Here is a 20597-nt window from a genome sequence, read left to right on the forward strand (position 1 = left end):
TCTCCCGCCGCCGGGGGTCCCCCGGACTCCCCCCGCCCCCACGTCCCCGTCGCCTGTTTCCCTCACCACCGCCGCCCCGGGGCCGGTGTTCCCTCTCGTCCCTCCCTTCCCCTCCGGGAGTGCGCGGCCCGGCGGGGGGGGCGGCCGCGGGGGCCTTCGCTAGCAGCTGTGGAAGGAGGATGTCTGTGTTCCAGAGGGTCCGGATTGACTCCCCGCCAGTGCCAGTTGTGCAGCCAGAAGATGAGCTTCCACACCTTCACTGCCCTTCGCTGGAGCATTTCAGAGACAACTACCTCATTCCACAGAAGCCTGTGGTCTTAGAGGGGATTATGGACCACTGGCAGTGTATGAAGAAGTGGAGGTGAGAACGAAGAGTTTCTGCCCTCTCCTAGTAAGGGCGAGGATTGTTTTCTGTGTCAGGTAACTTGATGCTCGGTAGAGCAGCAGAGACCTTCACAGAAGATAGGTGCCATCGGCAATGACTTTTGTTGGCAGCACCTTCCTGCTGCGGTGTTGTCTTTGCTCTGTATAAGTTGCTCCATAAATGAGGGCAGCGCATCAAACTGTCCAGAGCATTGCAAGGTAAGTGCTCCGGTGCACCTGGGAAACCCCGAGCTGGCCAGTACTGGAAGGCAGCTCGCAGCCCTGCTTCCTGGGGCCGTGCCGGGGAGCGCGCTGGCGAATTGCTGACTGACACTGTGTGTTGCTCAGCTGGAAACTAGAGACGAGCACGCATTGCTAACTGTTCTGGTGAGCTGCTCGCATCTGAAGTGGGTCTGTCTGACACAGATCAGCGATTTTTATAGCTCGGAACTTGCTGATAATTAGTGCAATGGAAGGTGGGTTTCAGAGATGCGTGAGTAAGCGTGATTGGCTTTTTCATTCACAAGTACAAGCATTGATGTTTGTTCAGTGTTGTGTTTGAGCATTGAGTTTCAGACGCTGCCGTTCAGAAGCAACTAATAACGTTGTGCTGCTTGTGTAATGTAAGCAATGGAGCCAGCATTTCCAATACTGAGAGGTGAACATTTGTGAGATAAAGCTCATGATTCCTTAGTGAAGGGGAAAAAACCCTCACGCTTAGTTTGAGCAATTGCTTTTGTTCTGCAGCCAAGGGTAAAATTGACATTAACTGAAGACACTTGTTATTTCATAGGGGTTTTATTCTTTTTTGAGGGAAGGTACGCCACTGCTTAACTTTAGACCCTTAAAAAGATGAACTTCTCCATTTAGTTAATATCATCATCAGTGGAGAGATGTATACCACCCGTCAAAGTAATTCCTCTGACTTTAGCCAGAATGGATATTATTGGCGCCTGTACACAGAATTTGGCACTGACAGAGAGCTGATCTAGCATTAATGATAAAAAGATAAAACATTTTATTTAGCAAATGTGGCGGTAGGCAGCAAAAAGATTAGCTATCCCTAGGCAAGAGAGACCAACAGCTTAAATCTGCTCAGCTCATTAGGAAACAATAGTTAGCTGAGGTAAACAGGGGTCTAAAACAAAACAGACAATTGTGGCATAGTATACACACAAGCTTGACTGCGTGTTTCCTTGCTGCTTGCATCCTTTTCTGCTGCCTTTTGTCTCTGGTTGGTTGGTTTTAGAGAGAAGAATCTCGTGGTAGTAGAGTTTTATTACTCTAAAAGATTGATTTTGATTGATTGCCTTACATTCAAAATTAGTAAGAAGAGCAGTATAAAAGGGTAATGGAACTTTCTTTATTTCAGCGTGGACTATTTTTGTCAAGTCGCAGGGTGCCGCACAGTCCCCGTGGAATTGGGTACCCGATACACAGATGAGGAATGGTCTCAGAAGCTCATGACTGTTAGTGACTTCATCAACCAGTATATTGTGAATGAGGTCTGTTGATTCTTGGTTTTTTGCATCTCCAAATACAGCAGTGTGTTACTGGTACAGAATTTCTGCTTAGAACAAACATGCTTACAGGTGATGTCAAGGGAGAGGGGTATGCTATAAGCTCAACTCTGAATTAAAAGGTTTGACATGTTTTCAAGACCTGAAGCTACTAATAGTTATTGCAACAATAGCTAGGTTTGATTTTTATATATAATCAAATGTACAGCAGCTGGAATTTGATTAATAGATAGATAGCTTCTGCAGCAAAAGCAGGAATGGTGGAGTCTAAGGATAAGGGATCCTCAGCCAGGAGTTTTGTTCCTCTTGATTATTAAACTGCTTAGTGAGATCTAGGATCAAGACCCAAATTCACATGCCACCAGGTAAAAAAAATAGAAAGTTGATTAGCAATTGAATGTCCTTTTACTTTCACAGGTGAGGGTCTGAAGCCCTCATTTCTGTTTCCTAGTCTTTTGTCAGGAAGGACCATGTGCCATTGCAAATTAGTCCACGGTGCAGCCTGGAACAGAATGTCAAGATACTTGTGGGGAGTGACGGTGAATTAGCCTGTGTACCAGCAGGGTCTAGCTATAAAGATGCACAGTGTTGTCACAGGATTGACAATAGAACTGTCGAGACTCCATAGGATTATAGCTAGGCTTCTTCCAGTAATCTGAGCTAGATAATTTGTTGATCATGGGGATATATCTACACTCTTAAAATTTTAGTGTAGCTCTTAAGTTACTATTTCAGAAGACCCCTTATACTAGTTAACTGTTAAAACAATTCTAGTACTATGAAATAGGACATTGGAAATGGATGTTACCTATAAGTAAATTAACTGACTGAGAAGTCTTACCCTGTATGTCACTGCATTTTTTTTCTTTCTCTGCTGTAATTTCAGAACAGTGTGGGATACCTTGCCCAGCACCAGCTTTTTGATCAGGTAAAACTGAGTCAATGTCTTTATCTTTTTGCAGTCAAGCGTTCCCTTTGTAGCACAAGTCATCTCTGAGGATGTCAACTTTACTAGATGGAAGGGCATAGGGAGAATTCACAGTATTTCTTAAGCTTCTATTCCCACGATTTGAAGGAACAGAGGGAGGGGTTTATTCCATTGGCTGAAAGGCATGGAAACAAAACCCTTTCAGGGGTGAAGATATTCAATCTTAGTGCTGTTTCGGTACAATGTAGCATATACTTATAGGGATATCGCCTGGAAAGCAGCATTTCCCCAAAGAATATGTAAGTCAGGGAAGAGATTTGGACAGGAAACAGTCTTCGGTGGTGATATGTTCACCGTATTCTGAAACGTTGTTCCAGTTAACCAGAGGTTAGGCTGCTGGGAGACCTAAAAAGGAATCTCACGGAGAAGCAAGCTCAGTGTATAAAAGCTCATCTATTCCTTTTCCATGAAGAGCAAACCTGCTTATTCTTGGGGGTTTCTCTGGTTTCTGCTAAAGCAAAGGGTCTCTGAAGAATGAGAAACCCCTTTCTCCCACCTCTCCTTCCAGCAGAATCTGCTAGCTAGGACAGAAAGTGTGAGGACATTTCCTGCAGATTCCTAGCAGTTCAGCTGCTTCTCTCCTGCCTTTGCTGGACAAGCAGGTCATTTGCTTTCTTTATGTCAAGCCTTGTTCCTCTGTTCTATGAATTACATACCTTTGGCAAGTCAGCACATACCTTTTTTAATGTTTTATTTCTTTATGGGAGTAGATCCCAGAACTGAAAGAGGATATCAGTATCCCTGATTACTGCTGCCTGGGGGAAGGGGAAGAAGATGACATCACCATTAACGCTTGGTTTGGTCCAGAAGGCACTATCTCACCTCTTCATCAGGATCCCCAGCAAAATTTTTTAGCCCAGGTCTGTATTCTACTTGCTCTACACATGCCATTAATGCTATAGCTCAAAAAAATGCTTACGGTATGTAAGTGTTAGAGACAGGTAGCAGACAACTTGATGAACCATTGAAGGGTAGAGACTACGTAGGTATTATTTTGCTATTCTGTTGCATGTGTCACTACTGCAACTTTTAATGCTCAATGTAATCTTCTAGGCCACAAGCACATTTTATTAGCGTTATCATTATTAGTTTCTTCTTTTCTGTTCTATTAAACCGTTCTTATCTCAACCCACGAGTTTTACTTCTTTTCCTGATTTTCTCCCCCATCCCACTGGGTGGGAGCGGAAGTGAGTGAGCAGCTGCGTGGTGCTTAGTTGCTGGCTGGGGTTAAACCATGACAATGACACAGAAGTAAGAGCCAAAGGAGTATATGGAAGCTGAGCAGTCACTCTGTGTGGGTGCCTCTGCTTGCTGATGTGAACTGCACTGAAGACTCAACCTCCTTCTTCTCAGTTCTTCTAACTACTTTCTAGCTACCTAGAGCCCAAATAACATTGCATCAATTGGGTGCCTTAAACTTCGAATTTAAAATAATTTGGTTAAAGGCATTTCCTGGGACTCTGAATTCTTATCTGCTCTAAGGGAACAGGTACTTGAATTCCAATAGTCTGATTTAACTTTTTACTATACCAGTCTCTGTTTATTACTAACAAAGATAACAATATTTCTTGTAATCGGGTATATTTTACTGTTAAATGCCAGCTATGGCTCACAGTTCCCAGTCATGTGCAGGTTAATGACAGATGGAAAACATTTATTGTAATGTATACAGGTATTTGGAAGAAAGTATATCTGTCTATGTTCTCCACAAGATTCAGAAAACCTGTACCCACATGAAAGCCAAATTCTTCACAACACTAGTCAGGTAAATAGTTGCCTGAAATTTTAATATCAGTAATGTTACTTTATCAAATCATATTTGAGTAAAGACATTCTACTGATGATTGTTTTTGGTTTTTTATAGGTTGACGTGGAAGATCCTGACTTAGTTAAGTTTCCCAATTTCAGAAAGGCCACATTTCAGTCCTGTATTCTGATGCCAGGACAGGTTCTGTTTATTCCAGTTAAATATTGGCACTATGTACGATCACTTGATATCAGCTTCTCTGTCAGTTTCTGGTGGTCATAGCTCTGAAGCACGCATAAAGTCTGTGAGCTTTGTAATAGGAATTAAAAATCAGAAAAAGTAGCATCTGGTATCTTCTCACAAGAGAATTCTTTTTAAGCATGAGAATGTTCTTCCCTGTCCAGGGGTTTGAGGTGGATTAAAAAAAAACACCAAAAAACACCACACTCTTGCTTCAGCATGGTGAAAGAATCTGGATGGGTAAATGGAAAGAAGATGCTACAGCCACTTTATTTTTGTAGATGCTTCTAACATGAACTCCTCATAAAGAGCATCTGTTAGGCCATCATCTTGTATGTGTGTGTACATCTGAAACAGCTTTATATACAGGCACTGCCAGGACTCTGCTTCAAACTGTATTTGGAACATCAGGTTGGTGTTATCTTCTACTTGGATTTAATAACAGTAAAATTTGGGAGTTATGTAAACAATGAGGGATGGTGTTACCCAAACGTTCAATATGAAAGATACTAATCTCCTATATGGAGAAAGTTACTGGTGTTAAGGCCTAGGAACGTAATTGTAGTTAATCCATAGTTTAATTGCAGTTAAATAAACTGAAGCTTAATCATACTTTGATTAACCATGAGCTGAACTGCTGATACTCTGCCTTGTGCAGCGTCACACATTTCTACCAAGGAAAAGATATGCTACCATTCCATTCTGGTACCTGGCAGTATCTAGTCCTTGTCTTTTTTTCAAGTCACTCTTAAAGGAAAAAGCATCCTTACATAAAACTGGCAAGGGAAGTGCTAACACTAAAAACTAAAAGAATCTGAAGATGGTAATTTTTTTCACCACTTTGCAGGCAGAAGCTGGCATTGCCCCAAAAGTCTTGTCCTACTCCTTCCCAATCATTTTGACTATGGGAATATTTCTGCTCTTCTTGAACACAGCTGCTCGTGACCTGGCCTTATGTCAGATGAACTCTTCTGTGTCTAAGAAGGGACAAAAACCAAGCAAAAGTGCTAACTGAAAGTGTTCAGACTCTAGCCCTAGATCAGATATTCAGCCAGCTGCCTCAGTGAGGAGACCTCAAGCACTGCATGGATTTTTCACTTACTTGAAGCCCTGTTGCATTTTCATTTGTGTAACTGAAACTGTATGAATAGGGAACACTGTCGCTGAGAAAGGCTTCTGCTAATATCTGTCCTGCATAGATCAGCTTGCAGGACTGACTAAAAACATTTGCATCTTTCATTCCCAAACATGCACTGAGAGTCAGAACCCAAGAATATGGAGAACTACATAAACAAAGCAGCCTCCAAGAAAGCTGTGCAGGCATAACTGTGAAGGAGGAGAACAGGAAGGTCAATGATTTTTTTTGTAAGATTCTTTCATTCAGGATGTTGGTTTTATTGTAAAATCCTTAAAACTTCAGGAAAAAATAAGTACACTGAACAATGCACTGTTACTACAGTCCAGCTATTCTGCAAGTGGGAAAAAAGTTTTCACTGAAAGCGAGTTTTACTAGCATCGTCTAGTGCCAAGAATGAAGCTCCTCTCTGCTCTCCCTGTTTTTGATGGTGACTGGGAGTCTATCCGATTTATACCTGTAAACAAAACAAAAGGAAGGTTGATGAATGACACAAAACAAGGATGATATTGTATAACCTCCAGATTTTTAAAATGCTTTATATATTCCTATGTTCCTGTTCAGAATGTCCAATTTCCCTGGCTAAATAGAGAAGTTCCAAAGAGATTGTGCTCCTCTTGGAAACTCGGTATTTGCAGAAGTTTCAGTGTCACATGTTCTGTCTGTCCCCTACCTGCCCCACCCCATCCCCTGCAACACACTTTAATGATGTTAGAAACAATCTGCACAGGATCTGCTAGTGACCATAAGGCATAATCCTTCCACTTTCAGGGCTCAAGTGTTGCCCATGAATGGTTTACTGTCTGAAACATACAACTGAAGTCAGAAATAACTGATATTCAGCTACAGTTATAAATAATACAGGCAGTGCCACTGAATATCAGTCCATTTTCCAGTATTATTACACTCAATTTTTTTTTTTTTTTTTAATAGGTTGCTTGGTACCTGGAATGTCACAAGACCAGAAATCGTTACACTGCGGACAGCGTGGTTCAGTCTGAGCTCTGAAGTATTTTCTGACACAAGGTAAATGCATTCCAATTCCACAGGATTCACATACTTGGCTCTGAAATCAGAAGTGTTGATAAAAAAAACCACCTTTCTAACCTGTCCTTCAGCTTAACGTAAAGTTGTTACAAAGGGCAGCAGATGTGCAGTGCTTTATTCCAAAGAATGGTTCACACAGTACAGTTGGTGGATACTCAAGTGAAAGGTAGTAAATGATAAAAGGAGGCATTTTCCTGGAAGCTAGGAAATACATTTCCCTATAAGGACAAAATTTACCTTGAAAGACAAACAACACTGAGCTATTTGGGTGCAATAAAGGAAACCAATTGGGATGGAAAAGGTAACATGGAAGTATGTTAGTTGGGAAGATGAGAAGATGCAGGGTCAAGGAGCAAGAGAATGCTGTAGTTTTGGAATAGGAGTTCAGGCTGTAACCACTTATGCAAGACGAAACTGGTAACTTACCAGCTGTCAAAATACAGTGCTTTAGAATGCTATATATAAGCATACATGTTCATTCTGAAGTCAAAGACACAAGGAATTCCTGAACCAAAATTCCAGGACCAAAGATGAATGTGTGTCACATGAAGACTGTTGTTTGTAAGGTCCAAATGTAAGATAGCTAACTCTTATGCCTATTTAAGGATAAGGGGTTCATCTCTAGCCTGCTGGCTTTGGAAAGCAAGACAGCACAATCATGCTCCTCATTGGGTGAGTTTGCTTTCTCCAAGTTTATACTTGGAGATACTGCTCCAAGACAAGTTTTTTTTTCCAAAGACAGAAGATAAAATACCTACACTGGAAGAAAAAAAAAAAAGGGGGGGGGGGGGCGGGGGGCGAGGTTTATATACATGGGCACCATTACCAGATTACAAGACCAGAATTTTTCAGTGCCTGCCTAATTACTCAGAGTAAAGTATCACAAACTTCAGCTATGACCACATAAGAACATTGGCAGATACCTACTGAGGTAATAAAACAAATGTTACCTGGATGGCAAGGCTGTGACAGATGTTACACTTCCTTGCCACATCTTGGTAGTTGCTGAGAATGTATTGTTCCATCTCAATTATGCAGCGAGTATGCAGAGTATATTCTCCATTTCTCTAAGGAAACAAGTGGCAAGACTTAATTAAATTCCTTTTAGCTTTTTTGACTTTTCTAACCACCTGCTAGCAACCATTTGACATCCACTTTTTTCTGCCATCATGAAACTAACATGCTGACGCCGATATAATGCAAAACTGAAATACTTTTGAAGTAGCAGAATTCACTTGTTTAGAAGATGAGAATCAAGATCTCACACCTTTAAGAGGTCTAGTCCTTAGAAGGTACAGATGAGCAAGCATGCTCTCCTTAAAGACATGCAGTTTTGGGACCCTCCATTTGCACATTAGCAGAAATTCCACTGGCTTTCAGCAAAATCTAGGCATTTACTGCTTGAGGTATCTTTGAAAATTTCTGTTAAATCACTCTAATGTAAGTAAACATGCGGCAGCAGGTTGGAGTTCTATGATGCAACGAATCCTGGAGAAAAGGGATTGAGGTCTCACTTCTCTTGGCAAGCAACTGCAGTGTCCATGCAGCAAGCTAGTCTCAATTTCTCCCTCGTGAAGTAAAGGAGATTTAAAAACGTGCACACTGGCCCATGCATTTCTGGTACAGGAGTTTTCAACATGTTTGCCCTCGCTGCTTTCCAGGATATTCTAAATGTAACTAACAGCACTGATCGCCCTACAGCTCTTGTTCCAAGTTTAAGTATGCCATGCTGTTGTGTACAAAGGATGTCTGTACGTTGCAGTGCAGGGCTGTACACACATACCCACCTAGCTCAGGTACAAGAAACTGAAACCACATTGACCTGTATAGACCTACCCAAGGACTTTTTCCTTGTAAATGTACTACCTCTTCTGCAAAAATCACTGCAGCAGCAATAAGCACAGGCCCCACAAAACCATTTTTGCCATCATTCATTAAAGAACAGCTCCGGTTTCAGCCATCACATCCATAACAAAATAACAGCTGGACCTATTAAAATATGAACACTTGAAAAGACAGAGCAGTTACCTCAGAGAGCCACTTATCCTCCACAAAAACTTTCAGCACTTGTTCCGCTTCCTTTTTCTTCATTTTCTTTGTCTTCAGTTGGTCAGTCAAGTTTAAAATATCTGTAGAAGAGGCAAAGCCATTTTCTGATAAGATGATTAGGTCCATCTACAGAAAGAAACATTTTCAACTATTAAAAAACCCATGCTATTAGATAGACACATCTTATAGTACAGTGCAGCTTTTTTACCATCCATACATATGAGATATACTACAGTATATGGCTTGAACCAGGATTGTAGAACAAAGGCCAAAAGCTGAAACAGTCATTGTTAGCTTGACAGTTTTAATCTTTGCCAAGAAAACAATTCCACAAATAGAACTGAACAGTGCTGCCTAAATGAAGCTGCATTCAGGGGCCCTTGAGCATACTCAGGGGTGACAGTTGTGTTGCTTTTTACCTGCTTTTTGTCAAGGTTCTTTTGAGGAAAAATCTCTGACTACTGAAGTAAGTTTGTCCACTGTGGAGTCATTAGTACTGCGGAACCTACCTGGCACTTGAAGGTTGTAGCAATCACAACTGAAAATCCTGAAGGTGTTTGTTTAACTAAAAGCAGATATGTCAAGTCACTAACTCCAAGGAGCACTCCCTTATTGCTGATTTCAGTTTACTGATAACTGACTTTCAACAGGGAATGATTACTTGCATATACTCCCATCCCCACCCTCCCATTCGATTTAGGATAAACTTAGGTAAGATGGCAACTAGTTCCTAAACCACATCTCCATTCATTTCCATTTCCATTCATTTTAAGATGGTACCTTCACAAATAATGTGATTTACTAACTAATTACTGACATACTTACTGTTTTTCTGAACAATTCTAATTCATTTTCTGTATAGTCCGATGCCATTTTAGTTATTTCAGTTTCTGCCAAATTCACCTACAAAAAAAATACTTAACTGAAATCAAAGTGCCTTTGTATTTCTACACCATAAATTGTAAAAGATCCTCTGGGCTAAAGAATACATCATCTTACAATTAACAGAAACGTAATTTCTTTAAGTAGCATGAAAGTAGCTGTTCCTTAAAGATGGCACTCAATGGTTCTCAAGTCCCTTCTTTGTAACCCCTGATCTTCCAGCCATGTGTTCTCCATAGCTGCCTCTGCCCAGTCCAAGCTCTTAAACAACTCGGCCTCCCCGCTACAGAATTATATAGAATATTAGTTCTATATAGTAGAACTAATATATTACACCAGGATACTGTGCTGGACAGTAGCACTATGTCATAACACACTTTTTTGTTTCACTGTGGAAAACAGTCACCTATATTTCATATTCTTATTGCACATGCTGCTGCTATTTATTATTAGCTTAAGTTAATTGGCAGAATGACCCAGAAAGGTTAAAAGCAGCAGCTAATGTTAGAATACTTCCTGTATGGTCTTTTGAAATTACTATATAACCTTCCGTCTCTGACATGCACATTGCAGAACATCTAGGTAAATGTTTTATAGGCCATTCCTTAGCAACTGTTTTATGCTGGGTTGATTTTTGAGTAAGAGAAAAAGAAAACTAATGTTGGAGGGCTCTCTGTGTTTTCTAGTTTAAAAATTCACCTTGAGAAAGAAAGTTTCCTGTGAAAAAGAAATCTCACTTCAGCACTTAAGCAATGTTTATGCTAAATAAATCAGATGCTGCTGTAGTCCTTGCTGCCATGTTCCATGTCCACGCACCTAGGCTGTTGGCAGTTTATCCTCCCACTTCCCTATTCTACAAGTAGCTTCTACAGCAGCTGTCAACATAACAGTGGAACAGCCGCGCATAAACCACACAAGACGCTGCTAAGAGTAAGAAGCCTACTGGCATATGCAGCCTTCAGTTCTAGATTCTCTCTGTTTTCTCTAAATATCAGTTCTATTATACTGTGACCCTAAGGTAAGTCAATCTAACATCCAAAGGTGGCAGTTAGGGCAGCCTTATGTTTATTATGCACACATACAGCTAGATTTTTTTTTTGCCCATTTACAACTGGAAGGTGTGCAGACCTTTTACTGGCACGTTATTCAAAGGTTAATTTTAAGTTGGAGACAGGGAGGCTGAGGCTCCCTCTGCCATTCATGCGCTGGTCATGAGAAGCCAAACCACGCGATGGCAGCACATCACATACTTACTAAAGCATAATGTGCTCTCCCATCACCTTCTGACATTCCTTTCCGGATCTGCATAAACAAAGGCTGTAGATGGCTGTTAATGGTACTGATGAAATCATCCAGTTTATCATGCGCGTAGTAGACTGAAGATAAGAAAAAGCACATACTCAGAAAACCCAAACAACTACAGATCAGGCAGATCTTTTTATGTTTTATCTGCTGAAACATTTTTTTCCTAGGTAAAAGAGCTAAATGTTAGTGAGGCAGAATTCAAATAGATCTGCTACATTCAGCAGACATATAATTTTCTTGTGCTGCTGACTACTAGCCTTCAGAGAAGCTCTGCTCCTTCAAAGTCAGAGTTTAGAGAGAGAGTCCAGGCATTCTGCCTTGCTGTATGGAACCCACCACATTAATCCATTAATTACAGTGACTTGAACTAAGTTTAACTGAAAATAAAACATGACCAGGAAAAATTATGCACAATACAAAAATATACTTGCATGCTTTTGTTTACACACAAGGGATTCCTTGTTTCTTTGTGTTATGTTTCACAAATTAATGGCATATAAATGATCAAGTTACATACCAAAAAACTTAAATTCTAGCATTGAGAAATACAGGTAATATCTTGTGTCATGTTCTACAAACAAATGAAATACTAGCAGAAGTTCTATCACAGTCATAATCAAGATGGACTTTGGAGTCACTCTGCAGAAGCATGTGCTATGGCTTTTGCTTGCACAGCAACAGCATACACCCTCAGGAGTTTCCATCCAAAACAAAATGATGTCAGTGGCAAAACTCCTGTTGACTTCAGCAGGCTAGGGTTTAAAAAACAGTTAAGTAACAGCTTATAACTTTAGAAAAATAATACTCAAAATACTCAAAAATACTACCCGTTATCACTAACTTAATACTATTCTCAGTTACAAGAGGCAATCACTTGTGTAAACAGCATCAGATGTCCCACTCTCAAAACCCCACTATACTTTATAGTGTAGCACAATGCAAAAACATCAGTCACAGGAGGCTCCTGCCCAGAAAGTTTGTGATTCTGATACGTAAGACTCCTTAAGTGAAAAAAACCCCAACAAACAGCAATAGCAATAATAAAGTAAGTATAATATTAAAGTAAGTATAATTTTGTTAAATTGTCGTGCCACCTGCCTGGCACCTGTCAGCAGGAAACACTCCGCACGCATCAAAGCCAGTGAGCATTAGTGACAAAGCTCAAAGAGGGCAACAGAAGAATATTCTTTTGTACAACAGCTGTAACATTTTAATGTGAGATGAATGGCTGCTCTAGTAGATCTTCTGTGGAAAAAAAGGGATATAAACTCTCCATAAAAAATGAATGGGGGACAGACCACAGCAAAAGCTGCACTTAACAATTTTAACATCTAAAAAGTTGGTCAGTTTACAATTCCAGACTGAGAAGAAATGATAAATGCCCTTTACTATTTGCAAAAGCTTTAGCTTACCTCTCTGAAACAGTTCTTGTACAGGCAGCCATAGCAAATGATGGGATAGAAACAGGTTATTCAAATACATTACTACTGAAAAACAAGTTATTTACTGTCAACAGATTTGATGAGAAATTAGATAAACTAATGTGATCTTCATTCAGTAGGTATCCACAATCTTTGTATTCTGACTATGCAGGTACAGGAATCTCTTTGTCCTTTTTTCTTCTGGTAAAATCTCTCAGAGGTGTCAATACTACTTCGAAAGACTGTATTTAAGAAGACCTTGTTGTAACATGAGTATGTGAGATGCATTCTAGAGCCAGGACTACCCTACTTCCAAAATACTGGATTAAACTGTTTGAAAAGTCTTAATTTCCAATAACTTGCCCTGTAAAATGCAGTACCTTAAAAAAAAAAAAAAACAACCAAACAAACCCCAAAACCTCAAAAAACTAAGACTTAGTTACAATTTCTGTAAATTATTTTTTGTAACAGAAAATAAATAATTTCCTTCTCTAGGGCATAAAATGCAATCTCAACTAATACTGTATCACAGATGTACTTACTGTAATGTGTTTTCAGTCAAATAAATATTAAAGCAAATTGCTATTCCAGTACCCAATTATGAACACAACGAAGTTTTTCATAGCATTTAAAACCAAGTATATGCAGGAACCAGGTATTATTCTTTCTGTCAATAAACAATTCTCAGCCTTGAACACTTAATAAAGATAGCGTGTGACAGCATTAGAAAGAGAGCTCATTATGTGTTACCCTGAGAACACTGCTTGGGAGCCTCTTCTTTTAGAATAAATTCTTTCAGTTCAATGACAGATAGCAGATGAGCAAATAGGAAACAGTGAACGGTAAATAAATGGAACACAAATACTCAGGGGCTTGGGGTGGGTTTTTTTCCTAAATTTAAACAAATTCTTAATAATAAATATTTTCCACAGAAAAGCTGAACAGATCCCTCACTGATGATAAAGCAGAGGTGCTCAGAGAAACCGGAAACTTTTCTGAATGTGCCTGTATGCAAACTACGAACAGCAGATTGCATAACAAACAAACTTGCACTCTTGGTTAATTATCCCTTTTCAATAGGCACTGTTTTAAATTTTCTTGCTTAAAGACAAGCGAACAACAGGAATCTTTATTACTTAGATTAGCCTGAGATGCCACAGCTTCATGATAAATTTAAAAATATACTAGCACCATTATAAAATTAGAGCTCCCATGTTTACAGCAAAAGCCTACAAATAAGCTGAGTGAATGCTTGCTTTAAAATAGAAGAGATTGGACCTTTACTCATATAAAAACCTAAACACAGTTATATCTATGTACTTCAGCTTCCATGTTCTCTGTAAACAGAAGATTAAGTACAATTCTAGTCTGCAGGGCAGCATTATGAAAATGTCATGTTTTTCTTCTACTTTGATGACACTGAGCAGATGTAATATAAGCTACTGATGACCGGTGTTGATATTTATGGCTGATTTTCAAGACCAAACTGTATTTAAAAAACTAGTAACTATACAACAGTTTTTGGCATAGAGTTAATAAGTTTGCAAACTTTATAATTCAACAAAAAACTAGAACAAATCATGAAGAACAACATGACAAATTACTTTGGATTTTAAGTCACTGGTGCTCAGTTTTCATTTCACAGAAGAATAAAAGAAGAGAAAAAACATTCAGAAAAGTTTATTTCTTTAAGGAAAAAAACGTGGTGGAGTTTGGGGGGAGGGGGTCCCCCATTTTCTTCAGTTACTCTCCTAGTACCACAATGATTAATATAATAAGCTCCCTATCAGGATTTGAAAATGCTGCCATCTAACTTCATTATAGCTAGAAAAAACTGAAGCAACAGGACCATTACTGGTAAGAGAATCTAAAAGCTTATTTTACAAAGTTCTTTAAAAATGAAACATTCTTAATTACACTTCGCAGCAACATGTTGTACAATACCTTTTTTTTTTTCTTCTGTTTAACAACATCAAAACCAAGCCAGAACACTTCCTTGTATTAGCACAAGGTATTATACATAAATACATAAAACCAGGCAATCCCTGCCTCGGGGAGCTTAATGACGTTTGAACTATGGACTAGACTACGTCATTCACTGTTGAATTTATATGTATCCTGCTTTACATTATTTTAAACTCTCATGAAACCATTCACATTAACCCTCTTTCTAAACATACATCTATGACAGCTGTTTCAGCCTTCCCATGAAAAACAGAATCACTGGGAAGAAAAACAAGTTGCTGCTTCAAGTAGCATACTGCAACACAACAATCTAAACCAATCAGACTACAAAGGAGTTTAGGGAAGGAAAATAGTTACTCAAACAGCACAGATGGATTTTCACCAGCACTGCAGTGTTGGTACTTCAATAAGGACTCACAGCCAAGACTTCAGTTTTAAAGCGTAACCACTAGGCCACCAACACCTACGCTCTGCTATAATGCTGGTTCAGTACAACTTGAGACTGACATATCCCATCTTTTTGCAGTCTTCTTAACACAGGGAGTATTGAATTTTGACCCAAGGCATATAGTCAGTCTTCATTACCAGAACATCTAAATGAGTACATTTTATGTTTCAATCCAGCTACAAGGCATCTGATATGCAGCAAAAAATATTTAGCAGAAAATATGGGCTGCGTTACATGGGACACAAAAATAGATTACTTCGTTCTGACCTTAAATTCTATGGATAATTAGATACAAATCCACAGTGAAAACAGCAGAGTCCCTGTAGAGTGAGTAGCATTGTGACAAGATACAAGAATACTACCAAGCCTGGCAGGAGCATGGCTTCCAGAACTAGTAATAGGCAATATGATGCAGGTGAGATGGGAGAAAGTACAGCCACGAACCAGAAAACCTCATCTCATCCTCACCAAAATGTTTCCTCAGCATTCACTTCTCCCACAACACGCAAGAAAAATAACTGAAATGCATTTACTTAAAAGTGTTCACTACACTATAGCAAAGTACTGCTGAGGAATTGTGTGATCTCACTGTCTATACTCCCACTGATCTTCCTCAGTCCCTTTTCCGTCAGTGCTTTGTGATATTCTTCATTGTCTACACAAAAATGCCTAGTTTGAGGAGCCAAAAGCCATGTTTTATTTTTCTAGATTTGACATATTTGATGCACTATAAAGCGAAATACCAAAACAACAGTACAGTGGATTTTTCTGTTGTTTTGCAATGCAAACACTTCTCTGATAAAACAGATGGTTATCTGCAAATTCCACCACAGATAAGAAAAATTCCCCTAAGCTCTAGCTGAACTTTGCAGACAAGATATAAGCATAATGAGCACACTGGGTCACACACAGGAGCAGCTGCTGGGGCTCTTCCTAGAATACTAAATACTAAAAGACATACAAAAGATGTAAAGCAAAAATACTTGTCTATTCTATGAATCCCTGTTTCTCTTATAGAGTTTATTTAGTGGGTCTTTCAACAGCCAAGCATGAAATATATTATGCTTAAGAAATTGGTATGACTGTAGATTAAAGTGGCACTAATGGTTATTTCCTTCTGAGTTCAGATACCAAACCAGTGAAACAAAATACAAAACATAGTTAGTCAAAAGCCAGTCTGATACAATGAACATTAATGAATGGTTAACCAGTACACTCCTTCTGTACATCCAAATAGGCAGGAAAAAAGCAGTTTTCTCTCATTCTTCTATTTTTCTAAACATCCTTTCATATATGGACTGTATCAGCCATTTTTCTCATGAACTGCACTGTAACTTAACATAGAGTTACATTTTATAATTAATTTTATAAATATTACCTAATATAGTCCTTCAGTAAATACAGCCATTGGTTTGAAAGGCAACCTGATTTTGTCTTTCCAAATCATCCTTAGGTTCATCAAAAATACAGCAAAAGAAAATATATCTGTGTTTTTCTGTTAATCTTCTGGCCTTGAAGAATGCTGCAAGGAAAACGCTTGTGAACGACCGTGTCTTTGGAAAATAAAATGCTGGTCACGAAAATACCCAATATTGTTATATTTAAATACTCGTCAAATGAAGATGTGCTGAATCCAAGAAAAAATAGATAAACTCGGAAATCTATCAAAGGATAGAGAGCACATGAACCTCAATATTATTGCATGATCTGTTTAAAAAAAAAAAAAAAAAAGTCATTCTATTACAGAGAGAAACATGTTTTCCAGGAGAGGGGCACCATATTTCCAGCTGTACTATTTAGAGTAACATAAACCCAGAGCTTCAGTTATTAAAGAACTTCAGATGGCTGGGAAGAGAGCAGGAAAAATAACTACAAACTCTCCTATTTTTACTGTTTCCTGATTTCAGGCTGGGGTCAGGGTCAGAATAATAGTCTATGTATTGTCTTGTAAAGGGATCCAATAATAGCCAACTCAGATACTGCCATTTCCCTGACTACACAAACAAAGGAGAAGCCAGCTTGCACCCACAGACAACACACAAAGCCATCCCAGAAAGGATGCTGAGAATGTTTTGGCACCTTAGCTATTCTGTAATGCTAGAGATCTGCAAGATGTCTTTAACTTTGCACTTAAGTTTCTACTATAATGTGTTTCATAACTGGAGAAGCCATAACACAATGCAGACAGAAACAGCATGCACTAAGGGATTCCAGTAAAAAAGTATTAGCAATTGTAAGAACCTTCCTTGGCAAGCCTGCAATTTGTATCCTAACTGAATTGTACACTTTCTAGTGGTCCTACAAAGCACTTTGATAGACGTTTGGAGCTGCTTCTTCAGAGCTGCATGCAGATTTTAGCATAGACACTTGTCTGCTAACATAAAGCATGCAGGTGATACATGAAAAGCAAAAAGGTACCTCCTGGCCAAAAGGCTTAGGATTTTGAAATAAACCAGAACAAGAGAATATGCCAAACACCAGGAAGGAAAGTTTTCAGATCACTTTGCTCAGAGGCTGCACAGGCTGGTTACTATATGACTTGACTTCACTTGATGCAGCTCTTTTATCCTTTTGTATTTAAGGAAACCAATGTCATGGATAGGTGACAGCCTTGTTATGTAATGCTTACAACCTGCAAGAAAAAGGAATTAATTCAAATAAGCTAGTTTTAGTAACATTAGCTTTGATCCGATTTGAAAATTATTGTTCAGATTACAGTAAGCAGTATTAAGATGTATCTGAAGAAAACTACATCAAAATCAGAACTTCATCTAGAAACAGTCCAGTCAGGCTGAGCATAAAAATGCTATTGCCATGATCTTGTAAATTGTGATACTGTTAACTTTGCCCCTAACAAGAATGGGATTGTCAAATCGCTGGTTCTTTTGCTCATAAAACAAATGTGTTCCATTCAGTGAGTCAAGTTCAACATCCTTTTGCCTCCCAACATGACAAAAAGCTTTCCTAGGTAGAGCATTTGATAAAACTTTAACAGTTAAAACTCCCACACTGTATCTGTGTAATTTCACAGACTTTTCCCTTGCACATCAATGGTCACTATGCAGAAAAAATATCAAGTACTTGGTAGGTACGCAGCAGTTGCAATGGAGCCATTTTTTTCTAAATCCTTCTATTAAATAAACCTTCCTAATGAATAGTAACTCTGTCAGTTCTTACTGCAGTACCGCTCACTGATCCTGCATACTGAAAACACAATCTAGCTGTGAAGTTTTTTTTCCTTAAGGTTCTTTGTTCTTAACACACAATAAACTCATTGTAGTCATGCTATTGGCTTAGGCCATCTCTAGCATTTATGATAAATTCTTTTACAAATCACAGCGGCTTGGTTCTCACAAATACAGGAGTCAACCTGTAAAAAGCAACGTTATTTTTCCACGCTTCCATTTTTTCAGTTGGAAATTTGGGCAGGTGATGAAATAAGTTCCTTTGGCTCTGGAGAGTTTGCAAACCTATGGAATCTGTTTGACTCCTTTTAACTAAGGAAAATACATAAATAGTGCCATCGCCCAGAAAGGACTCCACTTGTGGCAACAAAGCAAGATGGAGTTCACAACAGGTTGTGTGCATTGGCGACTACAGTCCCCTCTCTCTTAACAGACAGAAAGAATAGTTAGCAATGCTGATGCTAAAGTTATCCTGGTTAGCCACTGGCAACCGAATAGATCGGTTCCCCTGCAGTTACTGCTTCAGCTCTCAACAGTCACACAGATATCCTGAACTGACTAAACCCTTCAAATAACTGTTAAGGTGGCTTTTATTGTTAAAGTTGTAAATACTAGAGAACTAGAAAATAACTCGAGACATACATTCAGTGCATATTAGATCTCAGAACGTGTACTTTAAACAACATTTGCTGGAGTTATCTGCCTTCCAGTAGTAATGGTTTAAAATCACTGATTTGAACAGCATTTGGGTGTTTCCTTTTAAGTGACACTTTTTGTTCTTACACATTCCTTGTCCTTTTCAACTTTGTTCATAAATAAGGGAAAGATGAAAATAGAGGAATTTTATTCTTTTACTATCTTTGGGGAACCAGCAACTGGCACATCTAATACTACTGATTAACTAGTGCTAAACACATTGTTCATTACAGCTTTATTTGAGTTTGTGCCCAGCACATTTGCAAAATTAGTGAAGATGAAACACAGATCTCTGATCTGTAAGCAGATCTCTCGGAAAATCCTTATCTAGTTGAGTACACATGTCTGTACTATTTAAGTCTGAACATCAACTTCAAACAGATTTGATAGTATGCAACCAAATTTTTGTTACATGTGCCCTAAAATTCAGCTTGGTATAGCACATATTAAGACTAACCAGCTGACTGTGTAATCGGTCAGATGTGACAGATTACTCAAGATGGGTAACAGCATATGCTTCATATATTCCAAAGGAAATCCTTCCAATTAGGTATGAAGAAAAACATTCTGGAAATTTCAGCACTATCGGTGTAAAAAATGATTTTTTTTTAAAAACGTATAACCTATAAAAAACATCTTTGCTAAAATAAAAAGTGCTCTGTATGAGTTTGACCTGATTAAAACTTAAGTTTCCTCATTACTGTGTTATTTTATCTTTAGGAAAGAGAGAGAACAGTCACATCATTAAGTTTTTAAACTTTTTTTTACATGGTGTATGGTCTTCAGAAATCTAATTGTTTGTAAGCTGCAGCAGGAAAAAAAAGTAGTTCTTCCATCTCCCTGCTTTTTCTCTGAAAAAGAGACACACCTTTATGGATTTCACAGCAGCGCCTGTGTAATTTCCTAGCCTCTGATCCTTCCATTATCCCATGAGACATCAGGACCTGCAAGAACCGTCGATGAGCATCAGTCATCTGAGCTGCCATTGCAGTATTCCACCAGGCTTCAAATGCTGCAAGAGGTGTAAGCTGGAATTAATGCACGTGTTCACACAAATTAAAAATACACAGTCCAAGCATACGTAAGATTTCAATTAAACTCTCTAACATTGCATCGGGAAAAAAAAGGCAGATCCCCCAGGTTCTGCTCAGAATATGGACAGTGACTAACTTCACGGTTCTAGGAGAAGGATGCAAAAGATAAAACTCCAACCAATTTCAGCTACAGAATAAAACAATGAAGGCATTGTGCTATCGTACCCCCAACCAGAAAATAGTAGGGTTGTACGTGTAACAATCGACAGAACAAAATCCTCCTCCACACGTTCGGAAGAGCCTCAGAACCAAAGAAAAGCATCTCAGGAAATTCCTTGGCCACTGCAGCCGAACAATCCTTAACCGTCCACGAGAAAAAAGAGGTTTCCAGACTCCCAAACTCCTCCAGGCCAAAGGACCGCATGACGGACCAAACCGAGAAACGCCGCCCTGCGCAGACGTTCCCGACGCCTCGCACCCCACCTCCGCCCCGCACACCGGCGGTCGCCGACCAGCAGGCCCAAGCCAGCCAGCCCACCCCGGGGACGCCGCCCTCCGCCGCTCCCGCCCGC

General features: G+C 39.3%; 2 protein-coding genes across 2 annotated transcripts; one reads left to right on the forward strand and one right to left on the reverse strand.

Annotated features, from left to right (window-relative positions):
• Window positions 1–179: 179 nt before the first annotated feature.
• Window positions 180–5047, forward strand: KDM8 (lysine (K)-specific demethylase 8). The gene is made up of 6 exons (XM_010570632.1): window positions 180–361; window positions 1736–1868; window positions 2770–2811; window positions 3582–3731; window positions 4544–4636; window positions 4736–5047. Exons 1-6 carry the CDS (start codon window positions 180–182, stop codon window positions 4898–4900), a joined length of 765 nt encoding a protein of 254 aa, XP_010568934.1. The 3' UTR covers window positions 4901–5047.
• A 1180-nt stretch (window positions 5048–6227) lies between these two features.
• Window positions 6228–20504, reverse strand: NSMCE1 (non-SMC element 1 homolog (S. cerevisiae)). Its single transcript, XM_010570529.1, is given in 8 exon segments — window positions 6228–6413; window positions 6416–6450; window positions 6939–7059; window positions 7991–8107; window positions 9069–9215; window positions 9915–9992; window positions 11226–11347; window positions 19860–20504. Coding segments are annotated over 8 exon segments (774 nt in total). The 5' UTR covers window positions 19978–20504; the 3' UTR covers window positions 6228–6377.
• Window positions 20505–20597: the final 93 nt, after the last annotated feature.

This window comes from Haliaeetus leucocephalus, unplaced genomic scaffold (assembly GCF_000737465.1).
Source record: "Haliaeetus leucocephalus isolate CR32 unplaced genomic scaffold, Haliaeetus_leucocephalus-4.0 Scaffold295, whole genome shotgun sequence".
In the NCBI taxonomy this organism is placed as follows: Eukaryota; Metazoa; Chordata; class Aves; order Accipitriformes; family Accipitridae; genus Haliaeetus; species Haliaeetus leucocephalus.

Excerpts from the sequence above, each read along its gene's own strand:
- KDM8 (XM_010570632.1), top strand. The coding sequence starts at position 180 with ATGTCTGTGTTCCAGAGGGTCCGGATTGACTCCCCGCCAGTGCCAGTT. Across the intron at positions 2,812-3,581 it reads AGCACCAGCTTTTTGATCAG|ATCCCAGAACTGAAAGAGGA; the intron begins GTAAAACTGAGT and ends TTATGGGAGTAG. Across the intron at positions 3,732-4,543 it reads AGCAAAATTTTTTAGCCCAG|GTATTTGGAAGAAAGTATAT; the intron begins GTCTGTATTCTA and ends TAATGTATACAG.